The 23,287-nt window shown below is 34.7% G+C and overlaps 1 protein-coding gene across 1 annotated transcript in view; it reads left to right on the top strand.

The window, feature by feature from the left end:
* OTUD4 (OTU deubiquitinase 4) overlaps nucleotides 1–23,287 on the top strand; it is a 43,521-nt gene that overhangs the window by 1,715 nt on the left and 18,519 nt on the right. The window contains 12 exon segments of the mRNA XM_037830743.1: nucleotides 2,922–3,005; nucleotides 5,346–5,396; nucleotides 12,114–12,160; nucleotides 12,852–12,924; nucleotides 14,056–14,137; nucleotides 15,949–16,087; nucleotides 19,040–19,077; nucleotides 19,080–19,096; nucleotides 19,353–19,470; nucleotides 19,564–19,628; nucleotides 22,005–22,099; nucleotides 23,154–23,257. Of these exon segments, the coding sequence (XP_037686671.1) occupies nucleotides 2,922–3,005; nucleotides 5,346–5,396; nucleotides 12,114–12,160; nucleotides 12,852–12,924; nucleotides 14,056–14,137; nucleotides 15,949–16,087; nucleotides 19,040–19,077; nucleotides 19,080–19,096; nucleotides 19,353–19,470; nucleotides 19,564–19,628; nucleotides 22,005–22,099; nucleotides 23,154–23,257 (913 nt within the window).

Raw genomic sequence — 23,287 nt, 5'->3', positions numbered from 1 at the left:
GTTTGTGAGTAAATATTTTACTTAATGAACATTTAGGGAGTTTATCCTCTTTTTTTTTTTAAACTTCACAGACCAGTCATTACTTTTCACTTCGGTAGCATCAAGTCTTTAAACAAGAAATTGATTTCACAGGTATAAACCATTTTCATTAGATTGCAGGCATTGTTATTCAGGCTTTCTTCCTAAAGCTCCCCAGATCAAGCTCTTATCTTTTTCAATTCCATTTGGTTTTTCTTATTAGAAAATAGGATGTTCCAGTGTTGCTGTGGTGTATACTCTGTCTCCCTCCTTCATAAACAAACGCACGTGTGCACGGGTGAATTTTCCATTTCCATGTCCTTCTTCTTCCTCAGCCTCCCTAAAATCCTCAGCATCTCTGGAAGCTGAGAGAAGAGGTGGGAGTGATTTCAGCCCATATTTATACATACTGTTAGCTTTAGCAGGAGTTTTGTAAGGAAGGAGGTAGAAACGGATCTCTAAAAAATTTTTTTTCTAGTAGAAAGGGCAACAGTTAGCTAAACTCAGAAATCACTGCTTACATCAGAGAACACATTTTTAGTGTATCTTGTTGTAATGGAATTTAGATTAGACATAAGGAAATACTTTCCAATTATGTGAATGATGTTTAGTACTGAGCTTGGAAAGCTCAACACTGAACTGCTTCAGTAGACATGGACTATGGGTGTAGCCATCATAGCCAAAGGCAGACTGTTTATGGGGAAAAGGGAAGTAACACTGGCCTCAGGCTGCCCTTTGAAAATGTGTACAAAGGATTTATTTATTTTTTTTGGTCAACAATTTCTCCTATAAAATCAATATAAATATTCCTCTTTTCTAAGTATTCAGTAAGTAATTTAATGGCAGTCTTTACAGAGATGGAGACATGAGTTAGGAGTAGTCTTTCCCTCCAAATTACCTGATTTAGACAGGGAAAGATAGGCCTTTTCCTTTATGTGCTTGTAGAATTCGACCTGCAGGAGGTTTGACCTGAATCAGCTCCACAGTTATGGAGCTAAAAATAGGCCACTCTTAGAGGACTTACTAAAGCAATGTGTCTTAGCCTTTCCCGGTGTTTATCACTGTATTGTTCCAAGTAAAATGGGAGAAGCGCCTAGTTCTAGCTTATTTCATGCATATAATAATTTGCAAAGATAGGTATTTGTCAAACCATTTGAATTCTTCCTGAGTTTCCTTGAACTTGCACAGTAATTTTCTTTTTAAAAAGTTGTCATTTGACCTTGCTTCTCTTGCAGTGTAGAGTTCTCTTGCTTTGTAAAGTTTTGTAAAGCACCAGTACCTCTGCACTTTGTGAACATTGCTGAGAATTGTACTTCTGAGTAACAGGTTCAGATTTCATGTGCCAAAATCTTTGTAAGAAGAGAGAAAAACCAATATATGCTTGCCATTGTTTTTGATGGAAAATGAGCTGTGCTTACTTGTGTCTGCCACCTGTTGCTAAGTAAATGGTTTTAAGACTAGTTTCACGTTGCTAACAGCAGGAAAAGCCCTATCAAATAGCACTGTGGTTTACGCAAACTAATACATCTTGAATCATAATAGTGTTTAACATAGCTACTGTGAAAGAAGTTTTGCTAAATGACATTTGTTGAATTGGCAGTTGAATTGTGTAGTGGACAGTCCAGTGCTGGAAGCTTAGTGCTTTTTCTCTAGTGTCACAAGACAGTAATGAAGGTATGCTCATTTAAGTTGGAAACTGGGTAGTATACTGAAAACAAACTCTAACCTCAGCTAGTAGTATATCTTCAGTGCATCTGAATGTAATAAGACATACTGGCTGCAGAGACAGTTGTACCTGTGGTTCTGTGGGTGTAAATGAGCCTTGGTTGTTATCCAAACTGTGCAGCTAGATCCTCCCTTTTTTTGAATTCTCTTCTTACACAGGGGAAAACCACTCAGTAGAGCCATAACTTTTAAAGCTATTTTCTATAAGTAAAATTCTCAAGAGAGGGCTTGATGGTAGTTTGAGATGTGGTTATTCCAGTGTGTCAGGGTTTTTTTTTTTTTTTTTTTTTTTTTACCTTGCCGCTTTAAGGTGTCAGGGACACCTTGTTAGAGACACCTAGTATACAAAGTAATTTTAATCTCCTCTTTTAAGCATGGTAGCTAAAGTATTAGGGCTAGTCAAAGGGGGTGCCTAAGCATCTGATAAGAAATATTAGTTTGTTTCAAACCAAAGCCTCAGAATTTTAGTAAAAGATAAGATGCCAGTGGACATTATCCTTTTGTTGAACTAGTTGTTTAACAAAAGAAAACAGAGGCTGCAGCATGAGAGGATCTGGATCATACTCTGTAGGGCAGCTTATTTCAGATGGTGCTTTAAGATTCTGGACATAAGAGCAAATCCCAAGGCTTGAGATGGCAATACAGCGGCATATTTGTATCCTGCATGCTGCTCACTTGGACTGTCAAGGGTCTTGTAGGCATAATAATTGAGGATTTAAGAATGAGCACTTTAATTTTTCTGAGACCATGGTGGACTTAAATTTCTACATAAAGCCACTTAATACATTCAAAATTACTGGAAAAGGGAATTCTACAGGCATAATGCCTCAAGGAGGATTCCTGTTGAAGTTGCCTATTTGCTCACTTTTTTCACAAGTATAGGATCCTGTAAGCCCTGCTTTGTGAAGAGCAAAATTACAGCAGAGGGCTGGCCAATAAAGAAAAGTGTCTTAAGTTCACCTCCTGATAGGAGTGATTTTGGTGACCTGAAAGTGCTACCGTTTTAAAATTTGTGTCATGTCATCACTGTGTAGTGGAAGAGGTGGGAATAAGATCTAAAATTGTAGAAAGGGAAAGGGAGGGAGACTGATACCTATTGATGGGTCTAAAGAAGGCATAGGTTGTAACTTATATTTGCTTTTAACAAAAATACTCTATAGCTTGCTTTTCTTTTTTAGGTGTTGCACTCTCAGTCTCGCCATGTTGAAGTCAGAATGGCCTGTATTCACTATCTTCGAGAAAACAGAGAGAAATTTGAAGAGGTAATTTGTTGTTTCAAACATGTAAAACTGTCTTAACTTGGCATTTACATTTCAACCTTTTAGAAGTGGTCTAGTGTGAATTTTTACAGGCTAGATCTTAATGCAGATTTAGAAAATAACCCTTACTGAAATCTAGTTATATTCACCTGTGATCTTTTTAAAGCTACTTTGGGATATTCATTTATTTAGACATTTAGAAAGCTTCTAAAAAGGGTAAGACCAGGGCAGGGTCCTTGTGTATTAAGAGCAAGCTTTGCCTGACATGGTCAGGGAATTGGGTGTTGTGGTTAATAGAGGTTTCTGGGCTTTGTAAACCCATATGAATTTTAAAAATTCTGACTTGAAATATAAAAAGTATGCTGAGTGTAAGTAATACTGAGCCCTTACTTTTATCAGAAGACATTTACAGATTAAAAAAAAAAATTCACGGCTTATCATCATGAAATGATATATCAGAACACTTATTAGGTAGATGATTAATAGTAGAATGTTGTAAAACAACCAGTTTTTTCAGTAGTGTATAGTTGGCTGTTAAATGAGATGCCACAGTCATCTATTTTCATTTTACATTGAAAGCCTTATAGGATTTACTGACTATTGGTTTTATGACCTAGAATTATGTCACTTAACAACTTTCATTGGCATTTTTTCCCTCTTGATGGGTAAGGAACATCAATACTTTGCAAATAACTTAATTCTCAGACTTAATAGTTTAAAAGTTTTTAGTTTGGAGGTGTTCTTGGGTTGGTGTTCCTGTATTTATTCAAGCAGAATATTATTACTGGTGGTGTTTTTCTGGTTGCCTTAAGAGTGACAGTAATATATACCAAGAAGAATAATTACCTGCTTTTTCAGGGAATTTGAAACCTTGTCTTATTAAAAAACTGGTAATGTTAAGGATGTGAAAGAAAACAATTGTGTAGTGGAAAACTGTGGAGTAATAATTGTCTTTAAATATTTGAAGAAAGTCCAAATAAATTGATCATTATTGGCCCCAGAGGGTAAAACTGATAATATTAATAATAATGAAAATCACTAACATTGGTTGAGTGTCAAGTGTCAGCATTGTTTTAAATAGTTTGCATGTATTTATTTTGTATAACCTTATGAGGAATGATTGGAAGTTGAACGTTCCAGGGGGAAAATTTTTCACTTTCTTTATTATAAGGACCTTCTAACAGTTTCTCTTCTGTATTGGAAAGGGCTGCTGTGGGAAGTGGTGTTCCTTGTCACTGACAATGTTCAGTGAGGGCCTAGATGGACACTTTTCCTATTAGAAAGGAGAATCTTGGATTGGATGTGGTCTTGCATTAAGAACACCGCTTAGGTCCCTTCCAACTTTAAGAGGTTCTGTTTTTTTGTTTTGCTTTTTAGTCTATAAATAAGCATCTGATTGGTAGGATATTTAAAATGTCTGGCTATTTGATTATAAATAAGTGTTGAAACATAGGATACCTTTTGGAAATTTGACAGTGAATTGTCTGTAAAAAATCTATAGGCGTTGAAAGATTTTTATACACTGGGGAGAGTACTTTATTTTTTTAAGTATATCACTCTGTTCAATTAACTGGGACTGTAATTTAAATAAGATTCAATTTGGTGTTCCACACATACATTTTGGAGTTTCTTTTAAACTAGTGCATTTGCTGTGAGAAGAACAAAAAAGTTAGGTTATCTTATAGCTTTTAATATATTAACTCATTTTATTTTTATGTTAAAATAACAGACAAATTATAAAAAAATTCTGTTGATTCTTCAAAATACTTCTACATTATTAGATCTCATCCCTTTTTTTAGTATAACTTACTTAAGAGATGATAAATACTTCATACCTGTGTTATGAAGCTATAATATTTCTTAGCGTATCTGTCTTTGTTTTATTGTCTTCTGTTCTAGCCACTACCAAATTTTCCAAAAGTACCGCCTTTGTCTTAAAGTTTCTATATTCCGAATGTCACCTGCAATGACACTGAATTATCTTCACCCTCAAGTCAAGGGTTCTGCTGGGTTCAAGGCCCTGTATAAACAGGCACTGTTTAGGTTCCCCTCCCACATCTGCTGTCCCCCTCAAGTCACCTGCTTCTCCCTGGCTAGTTTACCCGTCTCCACAACACAGTGTTCTCATTTCTTCCTTGCACCACAAGGTTCCTATCTCTGGAGTGTCCTTTCCCTTTGCCTTCCAGGTCCTGCCTGTATATTTGTATGTATTTTTTATAATTAGGTTCTCTCCCCCTTTAAAAAAATTTTTTTTTTTTTTTTACTGTTACTGATGTATCCTAGGTTTGTGTAAGCACTCAGTAATTCAAAGTGAAACTTTTTTTTTTTTTTTTTTTTTTACAGTTTATAGAAGGGTCATTTGAAGAGTATTTAAAACGTTTGGAAAATCCACAGGTATGCAGTGATCTAATATAGATGTTTCTATTTTTATATATGCAAATTTTACATTCAAAATTCATTAAAATGGGAGTTTAATATTACAATATATGAAACTGTTCCAACGACAGTGTACTCTTCGTTACAAACATTTTAGGGGCACTTTTTTTGCAGCATTTCATTAGAAGGCAGTTGGAGCTGTGTGCCAGGGTTGCCTCACTAAGGACAGAGTTTTGCTATCTCTATCTTTGTCATAATGGCATGTTAATGTAGCTAAAAAGATCTAAAATAACACTGATGATGATTTTAAGATGCTGTGTTTTATGTTTCTATGGAGCTTGGTTGACAGGGCAAGGTTTAATTGCTTCCTTAGGCAACAGAGATGACAGTTCTTTTATGGAGCTTCCATTTCACTTTATTAGCTTGAGAAGGGAGAAGAGACTGTTTAGAGAAAAGGACAGTACTTCTCCACCAAGTCTTGCTGCCACACTTTTTCATTTATGTTCAAATTAAAAGTTTTTTTCCATCTTTTCTTTCTGCTTATGAAACTAATATTTTCATTTTAAAATTCCAGATATCATGGAATGCATGTGGAACATTAGGGTTTTCCATTATCCCCAGAGGTGATCACTGTTAAGTTAAAAATAACATTAGTAAAGGAAAAACTATAAAGAGTCAAGTGGGGACTAACGGGAATGTAACATAAGAACAGGGATGTTTGGTAAATGATCGGTGTCTCCATTGAACACTTCCATTTCATTCCCTAACACTAATTTGAGTGCCTGTTATGGGCTGAGAATTGCCAGGCACCAATGGGATGCAGAAATAACTGGGATTTGGATGTGGTTCTCAAGGAGTTTCTCTGTAGTAGAGAAGACATGGGCCATAGGCATTCTTAGTTTTATTTCCAGCTTGGGCAGTAAAGCAAGACTTTTTGAGTTGGCATGTGGTGTATGAATAGATTCTGAGTAAGAAGTGCCTGGACTGACAGGTATTCCAAGCAGTGAAAACTGTGTGCAAGGCAGATTCAGAGAAGAGTTCAGTTTGGCTGGAGCATAGAGCATAGCATGCAAAGGGCAGTGAAGGACTGAACCAGGATAGATGCATAGGAGTGGAGAGAAGGGAACAGAGGGAAATGAGGTAGCATGAACTGAACTGAGACTGATTTGATTTGGGGGGTCTGTGGGAGAGAAAGGAGTGAAAGTTGCAGTTTTGAGCAAGTGGGACAGGTTGTCTGTGCCAATTTGTTGGCTGGCCGAGTTTTTCCTGAAAAGCCCAGAAATTCTTATTTCCAAGACAATCTCCTCCCTAGTCTGATCATACCTTCCCTCCAGATGTCTTAGGGACCTCCTGAATAATTGTTTCTTCTTTGTCATTAGCAATAAATATTTATAAATCTTAATCTTTTTCTCTGATATATATGAAATGTGTAACATGAAAAGAGCAGTATAGTTGGAGGATAAACTCCATTGCCTTATCTGGTTTTCAGAGAAAGCATCTTTGTCCTTGTAGCTAAAATACCAGTGGAGTATTTTGAAGAATTCCTTAAACTTTTGCAAAAATATATTTTTATCAGCTTTATTGAGGTAAAACTGACATACAATAAAATTCACCAATTTTAATTATACAGTTTGATGAGATTTGATAAATTATACAGTTGTAACCACTACAGCAAACATCAAGTATGGTATTTGATGTCTGGAAATTTCTCTCATGCCCCTTTGCTGTATGTAATCCCCTCCCCCTAGTCCCTGGCTCCTGGCAACCAGTGATCTGCTTCCTATCTCTAAGTTTTCCCTTTTCTAGACTCATATAAATGGGATGATATGGTATGTAGTCTTATATAACTGGCTTCTTTCATTTAGCATAGTGAAAACATTTTGAGATTCATTCATATTTTTGTTGTGTATCAGTAGTTTGTTCCTTTTTATTGTTGAGTGGTAGTCCATTGTATGGATGTACTGCAATTTATTTATCCATTCACTGCTTGATGGGTATTTGGGTTCTTTATGATTTGAGCCTGTTTGGAATGAAATGGCTATGAACATATGCTTATAAGTCTTTATATGGACATATGTTTTCTTTTGGATTAATACCTAGGAGCAGAATTGCTGGGTCATAGGTAAATGTATATTTAACTTAATGAGAACTGCCAAGCTTCCAAAGTGGCTGTACTCTTTTGCTTTCCCATTAAGCAGTATATGAGGGTTCCAGTTACCCCACATTTTCACCAGCACTTAGTATTGCCAGTCTTTTTAACTTGCTGTTTTCGTGGTTGTGTAATGGTATCTCATTGTGATTTTAACTTGCATATTTCTAACATTTAATGATGCTGAGCTCTTTTCATGTGCTTATTTTCCATTCATACATCTTCTTTTGTGAAATGTCTGTCCATAGCTTTTTGTAAAATTCAGTTTTATTGAGAATATTCACATACCATGCAATCATCCAAAGTATACAATCAGTTTTTCATGGTACCATTATATAGTTGTGCATTCGTCACCACAGTTAACTATTTTTTTCAATGTTAGAACATTTTCATTATTGCAGAAAAGAAATAAAAATGTAAAAGGAAACTCAAATCCTCTCATACCCATGCCCCCTCCATTATTGACTTATAGTATTGATATAGTACATTTGTTACTGTTGATGAAAGAATATTAAAATATTACTAACTGTAATATATAGATTGCAATAGGTACATTTTCCCCATATATCCCTCTATTATTAACTTCTAGTAATAGCATCATATGTTTTTTGTAATTCATGAAAGAAATTTCTGATATTTGTACAGTTAATCGCAGACATTGTCCACTGCAAGATTCACTGTGTTATACATTCCCAGGTTTTAACCTCTAACTTTCCTTCTGGTGACATACATGACTGTAAATTACCCCTTTCCACAACATTCACACACCATTCAATGCTGTTATTCTCACAGAAACGTGCTACCATCACCTCTGTTCATTTCCAAACACTTAAGTCACTTAAGTGCAACCTGGTTGAACATTCTGCTCTTAATAAGCAACCTGCCTCCATTCTTTAAACTTGTTCTATATGCTGGTAACTTATATTTCATGTCTATGAGTTTACATATTATAATTAGTTCATATCAGTGAGACTGCAATATTTGTCCTTTTGTGTCTGTCTTATTTCACTCAACATATCCTGAAGGTTCATCCATCAACCTGTTTTTTTTTTAAAGACAGTTTTATTCATGCATCATATATTCCATCTTAAGTAAACAATCAGTGGTTCCCTATATAATCACATAGTTATGTATTCACCACCACCACCACTGTCTATATAAGGACATTTCCATTTCTTCCACCAAAAAAGAGGAAGAGTCAAAAAAAAAAGTAGAAAGACAAAAGAAAAGAAAAAAAATGACAGCCAAAAAGCAACAAAAGAAAAGATGAAATTAAAATAAAACACAATTAAAAAATCAGACAGCATCACCAATGCCAAGAATCCCATACCTTTCCCTTACATCCCCCTCTTATAGGTATTTAGCTTTGGTATATTGCCTTTGTTACATTAAAGGAGGTGTAATACAACGTTTCTGTTAACTATAGACTCTAGTTTGCATTGATTGTATTTTTTCCCTGATACCACCCCATTTTTAACACCTTGCAAGGTTGACGTTCATTTGTTCTCCCTCATGTAAAAACATATTTGTACATATTATCAAAATCATTGACTGCTCTAGGTTTCACTCAGTTATACAGTCCCAGTCTTTATCTTCCCTCTTTCCTTCTGGTGTCTCACATGTCCCCCTATCCTTCCTCTTTAAGCCATACTCACAGTCATCTTTTTTCAGTGTGCTTACATTATTGTGCTACCATCACCCAAACTTGTGTTCCACACCTCTCACTCCTGTCTTTTCCTACCTGGCTGTAGCGCTCCCTTTAGTATTTCCTGTAGAGCAGGTTTCTTGTTCACAAACCCTCTCATTGTCTGTCTGTCAGAGAATATTTTAAATTCTCCTTCATATTTGAAGGACAGTTTTGCCGGATATAGAATTCTTGGTTGGCGATTTTTCTCTCTCAGTGTCTTAGATATATCACACCACTGCCTTCTTGCTTCCATGGTTTCTGCTGAGAATTCCACACATAATCTTATTGCGCTTCCCTTGTATGTGATGGTCGCTTTTCTCTTGCTGCTTTCAGGATTGTCTCTTTGATTTTGATGTTTGATAATCTGATTATTAAGTGTCTTGGTGTAGGTCTATTCGGATCTCTTCTGTTTGGGGTATGCTGTGCTTTTTGGATCTGTAATTTTATGTCTTTCATAAGACATGGGAAATTTTCATTGATTATTTCCTCCATTATTGCTTCTGCCCCCTTTCCCTTCTCTTCTCCTTCTGGGACACCCAGGACATGTACATTGATGCGCTTCATGTTGTCATTCAGTTCCCTGAGACATTGCACATGTTTTCCATTCTTTTCCCTATCTGTTCTTTTGTGTGTAGGATTTCAGGTGTCTTGTTCTCCAGTTTCTTACTGTTTTCTTCTGCCTCTTGAAATCTTCTGTTGTATGCCTCCATTGTATTTTTCGTCTCGTGTTTTACCTTTCATTTCCTTAGGTTCTGCCAGTTGTTTTTCAAACTTTTGAGTTCTTCCTTATAGTCACCCAGTGTTTTCTTTACATCCTTCATCTCTTTTGCCATATCTTCCCTCATCTCGTTGAATTGGTTTTTGAATTGATTTAGCATATTTATTTGAAGATCTTTAATTGTTTCAATTCCTGTATCTCAGTTGATGTGTAAGTTTGTTCCTTTGGGCCATACCTTTGTTTTTCCTAGTGCGATTTGTAGTTTTCTCTGTTCATAGCTTTTTGCCTATTTTTTTTTTTTTTTATTGTGGTGCTTGTCTTCTTAAATTATAAGAGTTGTTTATACTGGATATAGTCTTATATTGGATATATATATTTTGCAAATCTTTTCTCTTGTTTCGTGTCTTGCCTTTTCATTTTCTCAACATTTTTTGAGGAGTAAAAGCGTTTAATTTTGATGACTATTTAAGAACATGTAAATTACACATTTTTGGTATTCTGTGGTTCATTAGTTAAAACAGATTTTGCAGAAATTCTTTAATCTCACCGCCAACAAGGAATTATGTCAAACATAATAAAAACTGCTGAGTAAAGATAAAATTATAGCCTTAAGGTGGAAAACAATGGTAGAACATTTTTTATCATTTAAAACTGATCCTGGTTAGGAAAAACAAGAAGATTTTATGATAGCTATTGTTTACCGAACCAGCCTGTCACAAAATTTGTTCTGAAGATTAAATACATATAAAAAGGTATGTTGTCTGGGAAGCAGCTTCTTGTTGATACTGTTGGTATAGTTTTCCATTTTTGAAGTTGATGTAATGCATTTCAGATAAACTAGAAATATAGGTTGTGTTTGTGATTTAAGAAAACTCCTTATCAGTGAAGGATTTCCTCTCCACCAGAGGATGTCACTTGTAGCAGTTAGTGAGAAGCCATGATTGTTAGGCTGAGGCCTATTTTAAGAAATCTATTTTAATATATGGCACCTATTTCATTTTGAAAACCAGAGCCAACTTTTAAGAGCTATTAAAAAGAAAAGTCTCTTGGGGAAAGATTGCCTTTGTTTGAGACCAAAATATGGTCTAAGATTCTTTCCTTATCTCATGTTTTTTCTTTAAAGGAAAAAGTGACAGCATTCATTTATCATAGCTCAATGTTTTTAGTGATTTTTGGTGTTCTTTACTAATTTCACAAGTAATGTAGAAATACATTCTCTTGACAAAAGATTAAAAAATATAGATGTATATAGAATGAAGGATGAAAATACTTCATTTCCCCCATCTTGAACTCTCTGTTCTCCACTGTCAGGAATTTGTGATGCATCCTTCTCTTCCCCTTCTTTTTCTTTTATACCAATTTTACTGTGACTTGTTTCTTTTAACTTAATAGTCTGAGAGATCTTTCCAATTTAGTTCAGATGGGTATACCTCATTCTTTTCACTGATTGTGTGATGTCCCATAGTGTGGATAAACCATAAATTATTTGTAACTTAACTAATGGTAGAATCCTAGGGTTTCTGTTTTGTTTGTTTAGTTGGGTGGTTGTTTTTAACTTTTACAAATAGCTACAGTGAGCATCCTTTGTTTATATACATTTACTTTCGTGGATATATGAAATATTTCTTTAGGATAGATTTATAGAAGTTGAATTGCTGGGTCAGAGAGTATATAGACATTTTAAATTTTGACATCAATTGGCCATTTCCCTTCCAGAAAGGCTTAAAGTGACTCCCTTTGGGATTCTACCTTATTTTGAAATGATTGCTGGGATATTCCTCTCTTTGCGTTTTGATTTACTCTGAAGAGAAGAAACCTGCTCTTTCTTGTCCTTCTGATTCCTGAATTCTTCTGCTCAACATTCATTTTTTTGGGCACATACTGTGTGCCTGGCTCTGTCATGGGTGCTAGGTTGAAAGACTGTGTTTATCATTGCCTTTAGTATATTCTCAGCTCACAGAAGCTACTCCGGTGGTCTTACCATACCAATATGAGCTGTCATTCTAGCCTGCTACCAAGGATTTTTGGGATGGAGACTTAAATTACTCCTGACTATGTATTGCAGCCTGTTTTATATGAATGTTTTTATAATATTGACAATACTAATAACTTTTTAGCAGAGGTATATTGTAAAAAAGTACGAGACAGTTATATGCCACCCTGTTTTTTTCTTCAATACAGGAATGGGTTGGACAAGTGGAAATAAGTGCCCTTTCTCTTATGTACAGGTAAACACTGTAATAACTTAAGTAAACGAAAAAAAAAATCATTGGGAAATTAGTATATTCCATTATCCTAAAAATGTTAAAATAGCAAAGCCATTTTATACACTTGGTTTTGAAGCATCTTTTCTAAGTTTTTAGTTTTTTAATCGCATACATTAGATTTTGACATTTAGATACGTGAAGGTTTAGAATTTTAATTCTCAAAATATTTTTGGAAAGGGGTACAGAATATTTTCCAGGCTATGTCATATACACTAACCAACTTTATACAAAAATGATTTCTCACTTTCTCAGGGCTTGTAGATTGAATGGCCACTAGAACAGAACTAAAACGCCATATTATTCAATTTTACTGCTTTGCTCAGTACAGGTAGCAGATGAATACTTTGCGTCATCTTTTAAGATGCCTTTGTTAATTTCATCTTCACAGTTTCTGTGGTTTCTGAGGTCTTTTAGAATTATATCTGAAGTTATAAATGTTCAACTTATATTTTAATTTTTATTTAAAAAAGATACTTTTACTTAGCTATTTTACAACTTGGTTATTTCATTACTATCTTTTATTTACTGCTATATTTCCAGCACCTAGAACACATTGCCTGGCACATATCAGCACTTGACAAATGAATGGATTATTAAATCTAAATTCATGGAGTATATTCCATCAGAAATAATTTCTAAATGTTATTTTCAGGAAAGATTTTATAATTTATCAGGAGCCAAATGTTTCTCCTTCACAAGTAACTGAAAATAATTTTCCTGAAAAGGTAAGAATTTTTCTAAACATCTCTAAAGGATTCAAGTAAAATAACCATTTGATTGCCAGCTTGACTATCTAAGCTCTAATACTTAAGTGACTGTTTGGAACGATTACTACATGAATGTTATGTTGTTCTGAGCTTTTAAAAAGTTCCTATTAATCTTTTCAAGTTCCTAGTAATAAATTTTTTTATCAACTTTTAATTGAATCATATTTTGTGTGTTTTTCTGCTACAAATCACTGGGTTTTGAATGCTTTCATAACATTTCAGTAGAGGAAAAAATTTGGTATGACACTAGTGGATATAAACATTAAATAGTAAAATAACTTGTGAAAATAGATTCTACCATGGCATCCATGAATATGTTGGTACTCATATTTCCCAATGTAAAAGATGATTCCCTCACTGAAGTGTTATTATATTAACCAGTCACAAAGCAGTAAGAATGGGAAGTTTTTGTGAAGCCTAGAAAAAGAAAAATTCTACTGATTCATTATACGAGAACTTTGTTTTAATTGGCTTTTTGGAATCATGCAGGCCAAGTTGAGTGACTTGTGTGTCACCATGCTAATGATGGTAAAAAGGAGGGGAACAGAGTGAAACACATACTACCTTAATGAGGTGGGACTTTCCAGCGGGCTTTCCTCTGGATCTGGCCTTTCTGGTACAATTTTTGGAATACAACATATTTTAAACAAAATCTAGTGCATTTCTCTTTGCATAAGTAATTGACTATTTAGAAAGAACTGGACACACTGTAAAGCAGCAGAAGAAAAATTTACCTTTGATTCTCCTTGCTTAGAAGTAGGCATTAATCAGGTTTTGGTATATGTTTTTTTTCCCAGTATCTTAGCTCTCTTGTTCTTTAAAGAGTTGAAATCACATTGTTTCATTAATTGTGTCTTTTTCATAAGCCCATAAACATTTCCCCAAGTCATTAAGAACCTTTTGATTTATTGACTGCATAACATTTCAGCATAGGATGTACCACAGGTGACCATGTTGGAGCTTTAGGTTGCTTCTAAAATAATTACTCTATTTGGAGATTATCTACTGATAATACAGAAGCAATGGAAACATGTTGCTATGTAAATGTCTTGTTATGAAGGGCTGAAATGTGTGTTTTTTCCTTTTTAGGTATTACTGTGTTTTTCAAATGGAAATCATTATGATATTGTCTATCCAATAAAGTATAAAGATAGTTCTGCTATGTGTCAGTGTAAGTATTATTCCTGTTTATATAGGAAATTATATTCTGAAGTTATACAGCCTTAATGCAAACAAGTCTTCTGTCTAACATGAAAGATATTTCTAACAATTAGGTTACCAAAAATATTAATACCATTATAAAAACTTTTTCAATAGGAAAAAACGGAGTTAAAATTTGACTTGAAAATGCAATTTTTTTTTCTTCCAGGAATTTCAGTAATAAGGATTTCTGTGTATTTTTAAAGCTTGTTAATGTATAGCTTGAAAATTCAAATGACTGAGCAAGTTAGGCATTTGATTGCATTTGTCTCTGGAGCAGGGTTTCTTAATCTCGGCCCTTTGACATTTTGGGCCAGGTAGTTATTTGTTGTGTGGTTCTGTCCTGTGCATTATGGGATGTTTAGCAGCATCCCTGACTTCTACCCAGTAGATGCTGGTAGCACCCTTCTCCTCTCCCCCCACTGTGATGATCAAAAAATATCTCCAGACTTTGCCAAATGTTTCTGGGGTGGGCGGTGGAGGGGGCAAAATCTCTCCCCTACCCAAATGAGAACTGTTGCTGTAGAAGAGTAATGACCCTTCCTACCTTGATTTTCTTTATCAGCTATCTTGACAAAGCACAAATTATTCATGTAAATCAGTAGTGCTGCTCATATAACAGATTTTTAATTTGTTCTTAAGCCTAGGAGTAACCAGTAAATATATGTGAAATGCAAATTGTTTCTTTAAATTAATTCATCCATTTAGAGCTAGGGAAGTTTAGCTGTATTCTTGGCTCTGTGCTCTCCCTTCCCCCCGTTTTTCAAGTATGGATGTTTCAGCTTTGGGAAGGAAAGCTCATGGAACCAGCCTTTCCCTGTACCTCTCAGGGCCTTCCAAAATCTGGAAGAAAGGTGGTCTCTGAGGAGGTGATCCCTTTGGGCACTCATTTAGAAGGGTAGGTGCTCATTGTTCATCAGGTCTTAGTGTACTTGTTTTCATACATCTCATTATAATAATACCAAATGAGTATCCTGGAATTCACAAGTAGTGTGTTTTCAGATTTTTTATAAAATATCTTTCCATGTTTTTAGGGCTGGAGTTTTTTGTTTTTCCTTAAGCAGCAAAAGTGTTTAAATATGCTTCCTTCAGTGGCTGCTTTTTTAATCCCTTACAAAAAATTATCAAGATTTTATAAAATGCAGAGCTGGGTTATTTAGCCAAGCATCCTCTTGTTTTAGAGAAACTTGAGGTGAAGGATAGCAGTTAGTGTAAAAGCTAAGACTAGATCTGACTTGTCGTCTCGTGTTCTCTGTAGTATACCATGTTCCTTATTCTGGCAGTCCTAATGTTTTTTTAGTGTTTTCCATCCAAGGCCCTCTTTTAAGTTTGGGCAGGCTATATAATTACATCTCTGAGTCTCATTTTCCTCATCTATACAACCACAATAATAATACTTCGCTGTGCTGGGATTAAATATGGAAGTGTGAAGTGCTTTATTGGCACAGTGCATGGGATATAGTAATTGCTCACTATTCATGTTTAGCTTTCCCCATTATCACACTTGCTTCATGGTTGTGATACCTTTTTCTGTTGTTAATTTTAAGAAGGGCAATATTTTATGTAATGATCTTGAACTAATAGCTTTGCACAGAAAGAAATTCTAATTGTTGTCTAGGCAGCTTTCTGATATAAATTGTGTTACTGCCCATAAGATGTTGGCAGGTGTCCAGTTAGGATTTTAGAAGCCTGACAATAGACAATCTCATTTTTATGCTCTGTTCCTATTAAAAAAAAATACCTGTAGTTAATGTTGCATAAAATCTCTTTTACTAATTGCAGCTCTCCTTTATGAATTGCTGTATGAGAAGGTATTTAAAACTGATGTTAGTAAAATCTTGATGGGACTAGACACCACTGAGGTAGATGATGAAACCATCAACGACAGTGAAATATCAGATTCAGAGGATGACAGTTGCAAGTAAGAATGAATTTAGGTTAAACTATGGACTATGGTTAATAGTGAAATTATAAAAATGTGTTTTCGTCAATTGTAACAAATTACCACAGCAATTCGAGGTGTTAATAGGGTGGTTTATGGGAATCCTGCATTTTCTGCATGATGGTTCTGTAAACCCACACCTTCTCTAATTAAAAAAAAAAAAAAGAAGAAGAAGAATGATTTTAAATCCTAAAATGTCTTTATTTTTCTGCATGGAATTGTCTCATATATTAAAGTATTATGGTATTCATAAAATATAGTGATCCGCAGTAGAAGTTTCATTATTTCTGCCACTAGTTTTACCTGATTTCTGTTATGGTACTATTCAGTTTCCTTTTGAAAGCTGATGTTTTTGGTAGATGAGGATCTGTTTCTCTGTAATCAAGATACATAGTCTGGAGCATAGAGATTGGCTGTGCCTATATGTGTGTATTGTAAAATTTTTAAGTTAACTCGTCAATTGTTTACATGTCCAGTGACGATTAAAATGGTCATTTTGGATTTCCTTGACTTTTATTGTTTTCTTTCTTGGATAATGCCTCCCTTTTTATTTGTAGATAACAAAAGTCCCAAGTTGGAGTATATATGTGTAAACAACTTTAGATAATGCCTCTGTTTAGGTTGTGAATAAACACCACCTTAATTTTGGAGGCTTATTTTTCTCTTCTACACAAGAAGTGTAGGGTAGTGGTTAGTACTTCGGGCTCTTTGACATCCATTCATGGTTTCAGTCCTGGCTTCTGCTAAGTAACTAGACTTGGGACAAGTTATTTAAATTCATTAAGAAGCCTCAATTCTTTAGTTGTAAAGCAAGGATATAGTGTTTCCCCAAAGGGGAGAATTCATGAGAAGTAAATGAGATAACGTGTAAAGTGCATAGCCTAGTTCCATGACAGTAGTGTTCAGCCTGTGTTAGTTGTTACCATCATTAGGAAGTTTACTCTTTGTACATATATTTTATAGCAACTAACCTTATTACCTTCCTAGTGAAACTAGAAGTATAAGTATTATTCCTCCTGTTTGAGAGTATGAAAATATCCTACTTGGCATTACACATTGTGAAACTAGAGACAGCAATGTAATTTAAGCCTTAGGATATCTAATTCTTTATTGAATTAATACTTTAAAAAATATATCTCCTTTGAGCTTTGATTCCCAGGCCCTTGTTGAACTAAATTTTCTGATCCTGATTCAAAATTTGATTGACTCCATTTCTTCCTAACTTGAGTCAGTTAGGTTAGAATCTGGGTGTGATTCAAATTTGATTGACTCCATTCTTCCTAACTGGAGTCAGTTAGGTTAAGAATCTGTGTGCTGTTGTGAATTCAGTCCTTGAATCGACTTAACTTTGCACAGAAAAAATTCTGTTCCATGGTTGCCCTCTAGGCAACTGTCTGATTAAGACTTGTCATTGACTAGTAGAAGTTGGAAGAGAGAATGACTAGCTTATTCTAACTTATTACCTGTGGTTGGGTGGGGGAAACTTCTAGCACGTGTTCTTCTGTTTCTGCTGCTGTGGATCTGAGATGGCAGTCGGTAGGTGAAACAGGTAAAGTGCAGCCTGGAGGATTGCGAGCTGAAGTTTAACAGGGAAGGTGGAGAAGGTGTGCAGGAAGGTGAACTCATTATCATGCTCAGTTCTTTTTATACTGTTGTAGTTCTTGCATTATTAATATTTCTTTTTATTCATGTCATGTCTGGTTTAGGGAGAACAAGAGTTCAGTTGGGGAAAAGAATGCTGTATAACCGTGGCAAGATAGGCATAGGGTAGTGATAAGGGAAGACCAAGGATGTCACTGTATTCTTGTTCCTGGATTCTTTTAAAAGCATTCATATTGGTTAGTCTCAAGTATTAGAAATTATGGATGATGTTCTAGTCTAGAGTCTAGATAGTTGGAGTCTCTTATGTATTATTGCATTTAGACTTGGTGATTGTGCCGAAGATGAGGGATTGATTATTAAGAATGAATTGTAGGACGGAAGAACACGTTTTAGGTGCAAGTCAGGTCACCTCATTTCCCACCCAACCCGTCGTCACTCTGTTCCATCTTCACCCTGTTCCATCGTCACCAGTCTCTTTGTCCGACTTTCTCCCACTTCAGTGTCTTATCACTTGCATTTCCCTCTGCTGCCTTCTCACCTCAGTGTCTTATCACTTGCATTTCCCTCACCACTTTTACTTCTTTATTCAAAAGTCATCTTGGCGAGGCCTTACCTCATCCCCCTTTTAATTGTTTCAGCCTGCGTCTTAGTATTGTCACTCCTACCCCCCCCCCCATAGTGCTTAGCCAGCATTTAACACACTGCTTATTTAGTTTGTATTTACTCTCACTAGATTGTACATTTCATGTGGGCAGAGATTTCCTCTGTTTGGTTCACTCCTAGACTACAACACCTAATATAGTGCCTCTTACACACAGTAGGCACACAAATAATTGTTGAATGAATGAGAGTATGGTGTGTAGGTATGCATACTATGATAAATTCAAAAGGTGATGTCAGTTCCTTAGTTTTATTTGATTAGGTAGTGTTTGTTGAATCCTTTTTAGATAGCTAAGTGATTTTGTTGGAATGTTCTGTTTAATGGGGCCTCACTTTAATATTGAAAGGAAATTTTTACATTGAAATTTCTGCGCACCTACATTCCAGTTGATTTCCATTTTTATTTTCTTGTTGATGGTTACGCCAGTAGAAAGTACTGATAATAAAAGTCTTCAACTTAATATCTTATAAATATATAAGTATACACACTCATGTACATTATAAGTGTAAGCATATAAATCCATATATCTATACACTTGTGCTAAAACTTATATGGGCTCATTTTGGAGGGCAGCTCTGGCTTTAGGGATTTTTATGTGAGGTTAAAAGGTAATTACATACAAATACATTTTTTGTTTTCATGTATTAATGTAACTTTTTTTTTTTCAGGAGTAAAACTACCGCTGTTAATGATGTGAATGGATTTAAACTCTTTCAGGCAATCAGGTATTTTATTTAAATGGTTTTAACTAGTTCCTTCAATATATAAAAGCATATGAATATATAGTCATAAATATTTTTCTCTCTTCTGGTACCTTTTCAGTTGAGTCAGGATCATCTAGTAGAATTTCTTGGCAACTTTCTAATTTTTGAAGTTATTTTTCTTCCCTTTACTTTTACACATATCTCAAACGACAATGTTCTAAAAGCATTTCTGTGTCAATTATACTTCCTGGCTTTGTTTGTTGGTTTGTTTGTTTAGCACCTAAAGAACAATAGGAACTCTACTAGCCTTTCTTTGTCTAGAAAGGTTCTTAAGTCGCTCAATCCAGCAGTCTATAGAAATGTGGAATATGAAATTTGGCTGCAGTCTAAACAAGGTCAGTTAAAATCAATGCATTTCCTAAAAGTTTGATTTTGTGGCACTTGAAAATAATTAAGTCCAATTAATGTTATACTGTTACTGTTTACAGCTCAACAAAAACATGATTATTCTGTCGCTGCTGGTTTACAGTATGAAGTTGGAGAAAAATGCCAAGTAAGTGATGTGTATAAAGGAAGAAAAGATTTTACTTAAAGTCTTGTTTGTTCTAATAGGAACCAAAGAAAACAGTCATTTGGATGTGTTGTTTTAGGATTTTAGAATACATTTATTATGCATTATCATATGTTTTAATTGTTATATTAGCTTTTGACACATTTGAATGCATTACTAAATTGTATGTATCTAAAACTATGGCATCCTTTCACATGTTCTTTAAAAACAATTCACCTTTGATATTACTTGTTTCAAAAAAGTAACAACATTTTAGGTATTTTCATTACAGTTTGGCACATAATTTACTGAAATTGATTCAGTTTGATTGTATAGGTCAATTTGTTTTGTTCTGTTTATGAAAGGAGTTGTCCTGGAAAATTCTGATAAATGTGTATTTTTTTTTTTTCCTGTTGGCTTGAGGGAGGAGAGTGAACCATAAAATGTGTCTTGCCATTTACTTTAAATAAGCTATTATTTGGTACTGAGTAGCTAATTGTTAAAGGGAAAGATTAGATCAGTGGTTATCAACCAGGAGGGATTTTGACACCCTTGGGGGACATTTGGCAATGTCTGGAGACATTTTGTTTGTTATGACTGGGAAAGGGGGTGTGTTGCTGGTATGGGATGCTGTTAATCTTCCTATAATGCAAAGGATAGTCCATCACCAAAGAATTAACCTGGTCCAAAATGTCAATATTGCTAAGGTTGGAGAAACTCTGGATTAGATAATTTCCAAGGTCCCCTTTCTGATCTTTGTTTATGAAAAAATACTGTGTCCAAAAACAGAAATAATATTGTCATATGGAAAATAATTTTTGTCAAAAATGCTCTCTATTGAAAAGTGTCATCCTTTTTTAAACTACTTTAAAGTAATGATTGTTAAAAATTTCTTCTTGAAATATGGAGGAAGCACTCATTTCCTTTGTGAAAAGTATCTGATTATGTCTTGGACGTCAGTGATAGACTTTACTTTAAGAACATTTAACAATATTCTGATTCTTAGGTCTTTAAAAGGAGAGGAGGAAGAGGATATGATTCATTTTGGGTGCTTTCTTACGGAATTGTCAGAAATGTGCTCTAATCTTAGAACGGTTTGTAGAACTTTTACTGTAGTGAAATGGGAAACTTGAAAGTAAATTGAGGGCTTTAAACACCCTTCCCCACCCATCCCCACCAGTAGAGAAGAGATTATTTTCAATGCTGCATCATTAAAATTGTGTTATTCTATATTTCATGCTGCATTGTTAAAATTGTGTTATTATAATCAAGCATATTTCCTTTGAGGTTTGAAGTTGCCATTGGTAAAGTAGGCGCTGTTGATATTGTAGACGGTAAAGCAGATACTTGTTTTAGTTTTCCTTTTTTAGAATATTTTGTTTATTTCTACTACTTGATCATTTCACTTGGATAAAACTTAGTTGAGATTTTAATTATGGAAACTGATGACTCAGAGGTGACTTTTGTTTACTCAGGTAAACGTGTAAGATGTAATTTAAACTGTTGATAACAATTTTAGAAAAATTCTTTTTATTGTTAAACTCTTGAGGGGAGGTATGCAAAATGCCCTGTTGGGATTAATGAAGAATGAACCCTCAGCTTGAGGACTTTCAACTACTAATAAAAGTAGGGGGTTGTTTAAAACATTGTGTTCCTAGTGCACTGATTGGCAGCTGCATTATTCAGTGTGTACAATTTGATTTTTGGAAGAAACCTGAAGTCTTTCTCTTTCGTCGTAATTGGCAATTGGGTAATTCCGATTGTATGTTAGAGAACAGATGATGAATCTTTTTTTAAGGAGAAAAAGGTCACAGTTAAATATTTTTACTATTCATTTTTCCTTTGGAAAAACGGAAGATAATTATAATAATAGTTGCTTTCTGGTCGAGTGGTTGCCATGTGCAAGTTGGTGTCCTCTTCAGGTGTCCTATGATGTAGGCGATATTATCAGCCCTATTTTGCCTACAAGGAAGCCAATGTGTGAGACTTTTAAGTAACTTACTCAAGGTAAGTTTACTTACTGCTGGTAAGCCAGGCCTGGAATTCTGGTGTATGGTGCCAAAGCCCTGCATTCAGAACCAGGCCATGCTGCCTCTCTTGTTTGGAGACTAATAAATTGTGCTCCTACTTCTTTAACTATTTAGAAAACTTAGGAAGAATAAGAAAAAGCTGTTTTCTTTCTTTTAGTGAGAGATGCAGAAGTTTGTCTGGGAGGTCAGGGGAGATAGACTTATTTTGTATACCCTTTTTAACTTGGCTTTGCTTTTTACATGTACACACTTATTTTCTCTTTAATTGAGAACAGAATAACAATTAGAAAACTGAACAATAATGCACAGGAAGCAAGTGTCTGACTTTCTTTCTGGAATTGTTCTACAGGTTAGGTTAGATCACAATGGAAAATTTTCTAATGCAGACATTCAAGGGGTTTACTCTGAGAACGGACCAGTTTTGGTTGAAGAACTTGGAAAGAAGTATGTACTATTCTTCAACTAAGGCATTTACTGACTCTTCCATTTAGTGTAATGTAATCATGAGTCTCTGAATTGCCCTGTGTATTTGCAAATTCAATGAAAAATATTTCCTATGTGTAGAAAATATATTTGTTTAGATCTTTAGAAAAAAATACTTTAAATTGAGTTCAAATTTAATGCTTTACACTTTGGCATATTTTAAATAAAAATACTTGTTTTATTGCTTGCTGTTTAAAATGTTCCATTCTTCACAAAGGCGGTTTGGGATTGTATAAACAGTGGTAGTTCTGGAGGGCATTGGACCATATTCATTTCTAATTTCATTCAGTGCTGCACTGCATATAGATAGTATTCAGTAAATGTTTATCAGATGGAGTAGTAAAATATTACGGTTTGTTTGCTGTTAAACAGTTTAGGGCGCTTTTTGTTTCAGTTGCTGCTGCCTTTACTTAGAGAAAAAGGTGATAAATCACACCTTAAACTTTATTATGGAAAATTTCAAACAAATGTAAGGAGGATAGTACAGTGAACTGCAATCTAATGATCACAGTTTCATCAACTAACAGTATTTGGCAGTCGTTTCTAATTTATTCTCTCTGGCACTTTGTTTTTTAAATGAGGGTGGAGCTGGAATATTTCAAAGCAAATCCCAGCCATCACCGTTTCCCTCATAGATGCTTGTATGTGTCTGTAACAAAATGAGGACTTTATTTCCCTACTTTAACTGTAATACTATTATCATTTCTAACCAGACTAATAATCATTAGTTATTTACATAATACCCATTTTGCTTTGTGATTATAGCCTTTTAATTTTATGTCTTCCTAAATTAGAAAATACGATTTTGATTTATGTTATCTAATTTGATTAGAATTATTTCTGGTTGCTAAATGCTGTTTGTACTTAAATTCTAATTTGATTTTAACATAAGAACTAAAACTGAAAAATTTTAGCTTATGTAAGTTGAAAATAAAGTACTTTTTTGTGGAATACTTAAGTAGATATTCTTACCAGCAGTACTTTAAGCTGTTACAAGTCTTTTTCCCTTTTGAAGACAATCACTGAAGAACCTCAAACCACCTCCCTCAGAAAGCTGGAATACAGTGTCAGGGAAGAAGATGAAAAAAACATCTGCTTCTACTCAAAATTTCCATTCTGGTAGGAAAGTTACTGTTTTTTGGGGGGTGG

The sequence above is a fragment of the Choloepus didactylus genome, chromosome 3, assembly GCF_015220235.1.
Source record: "Choloepus didactylus isolate mChoDid1 chromosome 3, mChoDid1.pri, whole genome shotgun sequence".
In the NCBI taxonomy this organism is placed as follows: domain Eukaryota; kingdom Metazoa; phylum Chordata; class Mammalia; order Pilosa; family Megalonychidae; genus Choloepus; species Choloepus didactylus.
This window is presented reverse-complemented; position numbering and strand designations above follow the sequence as displayed.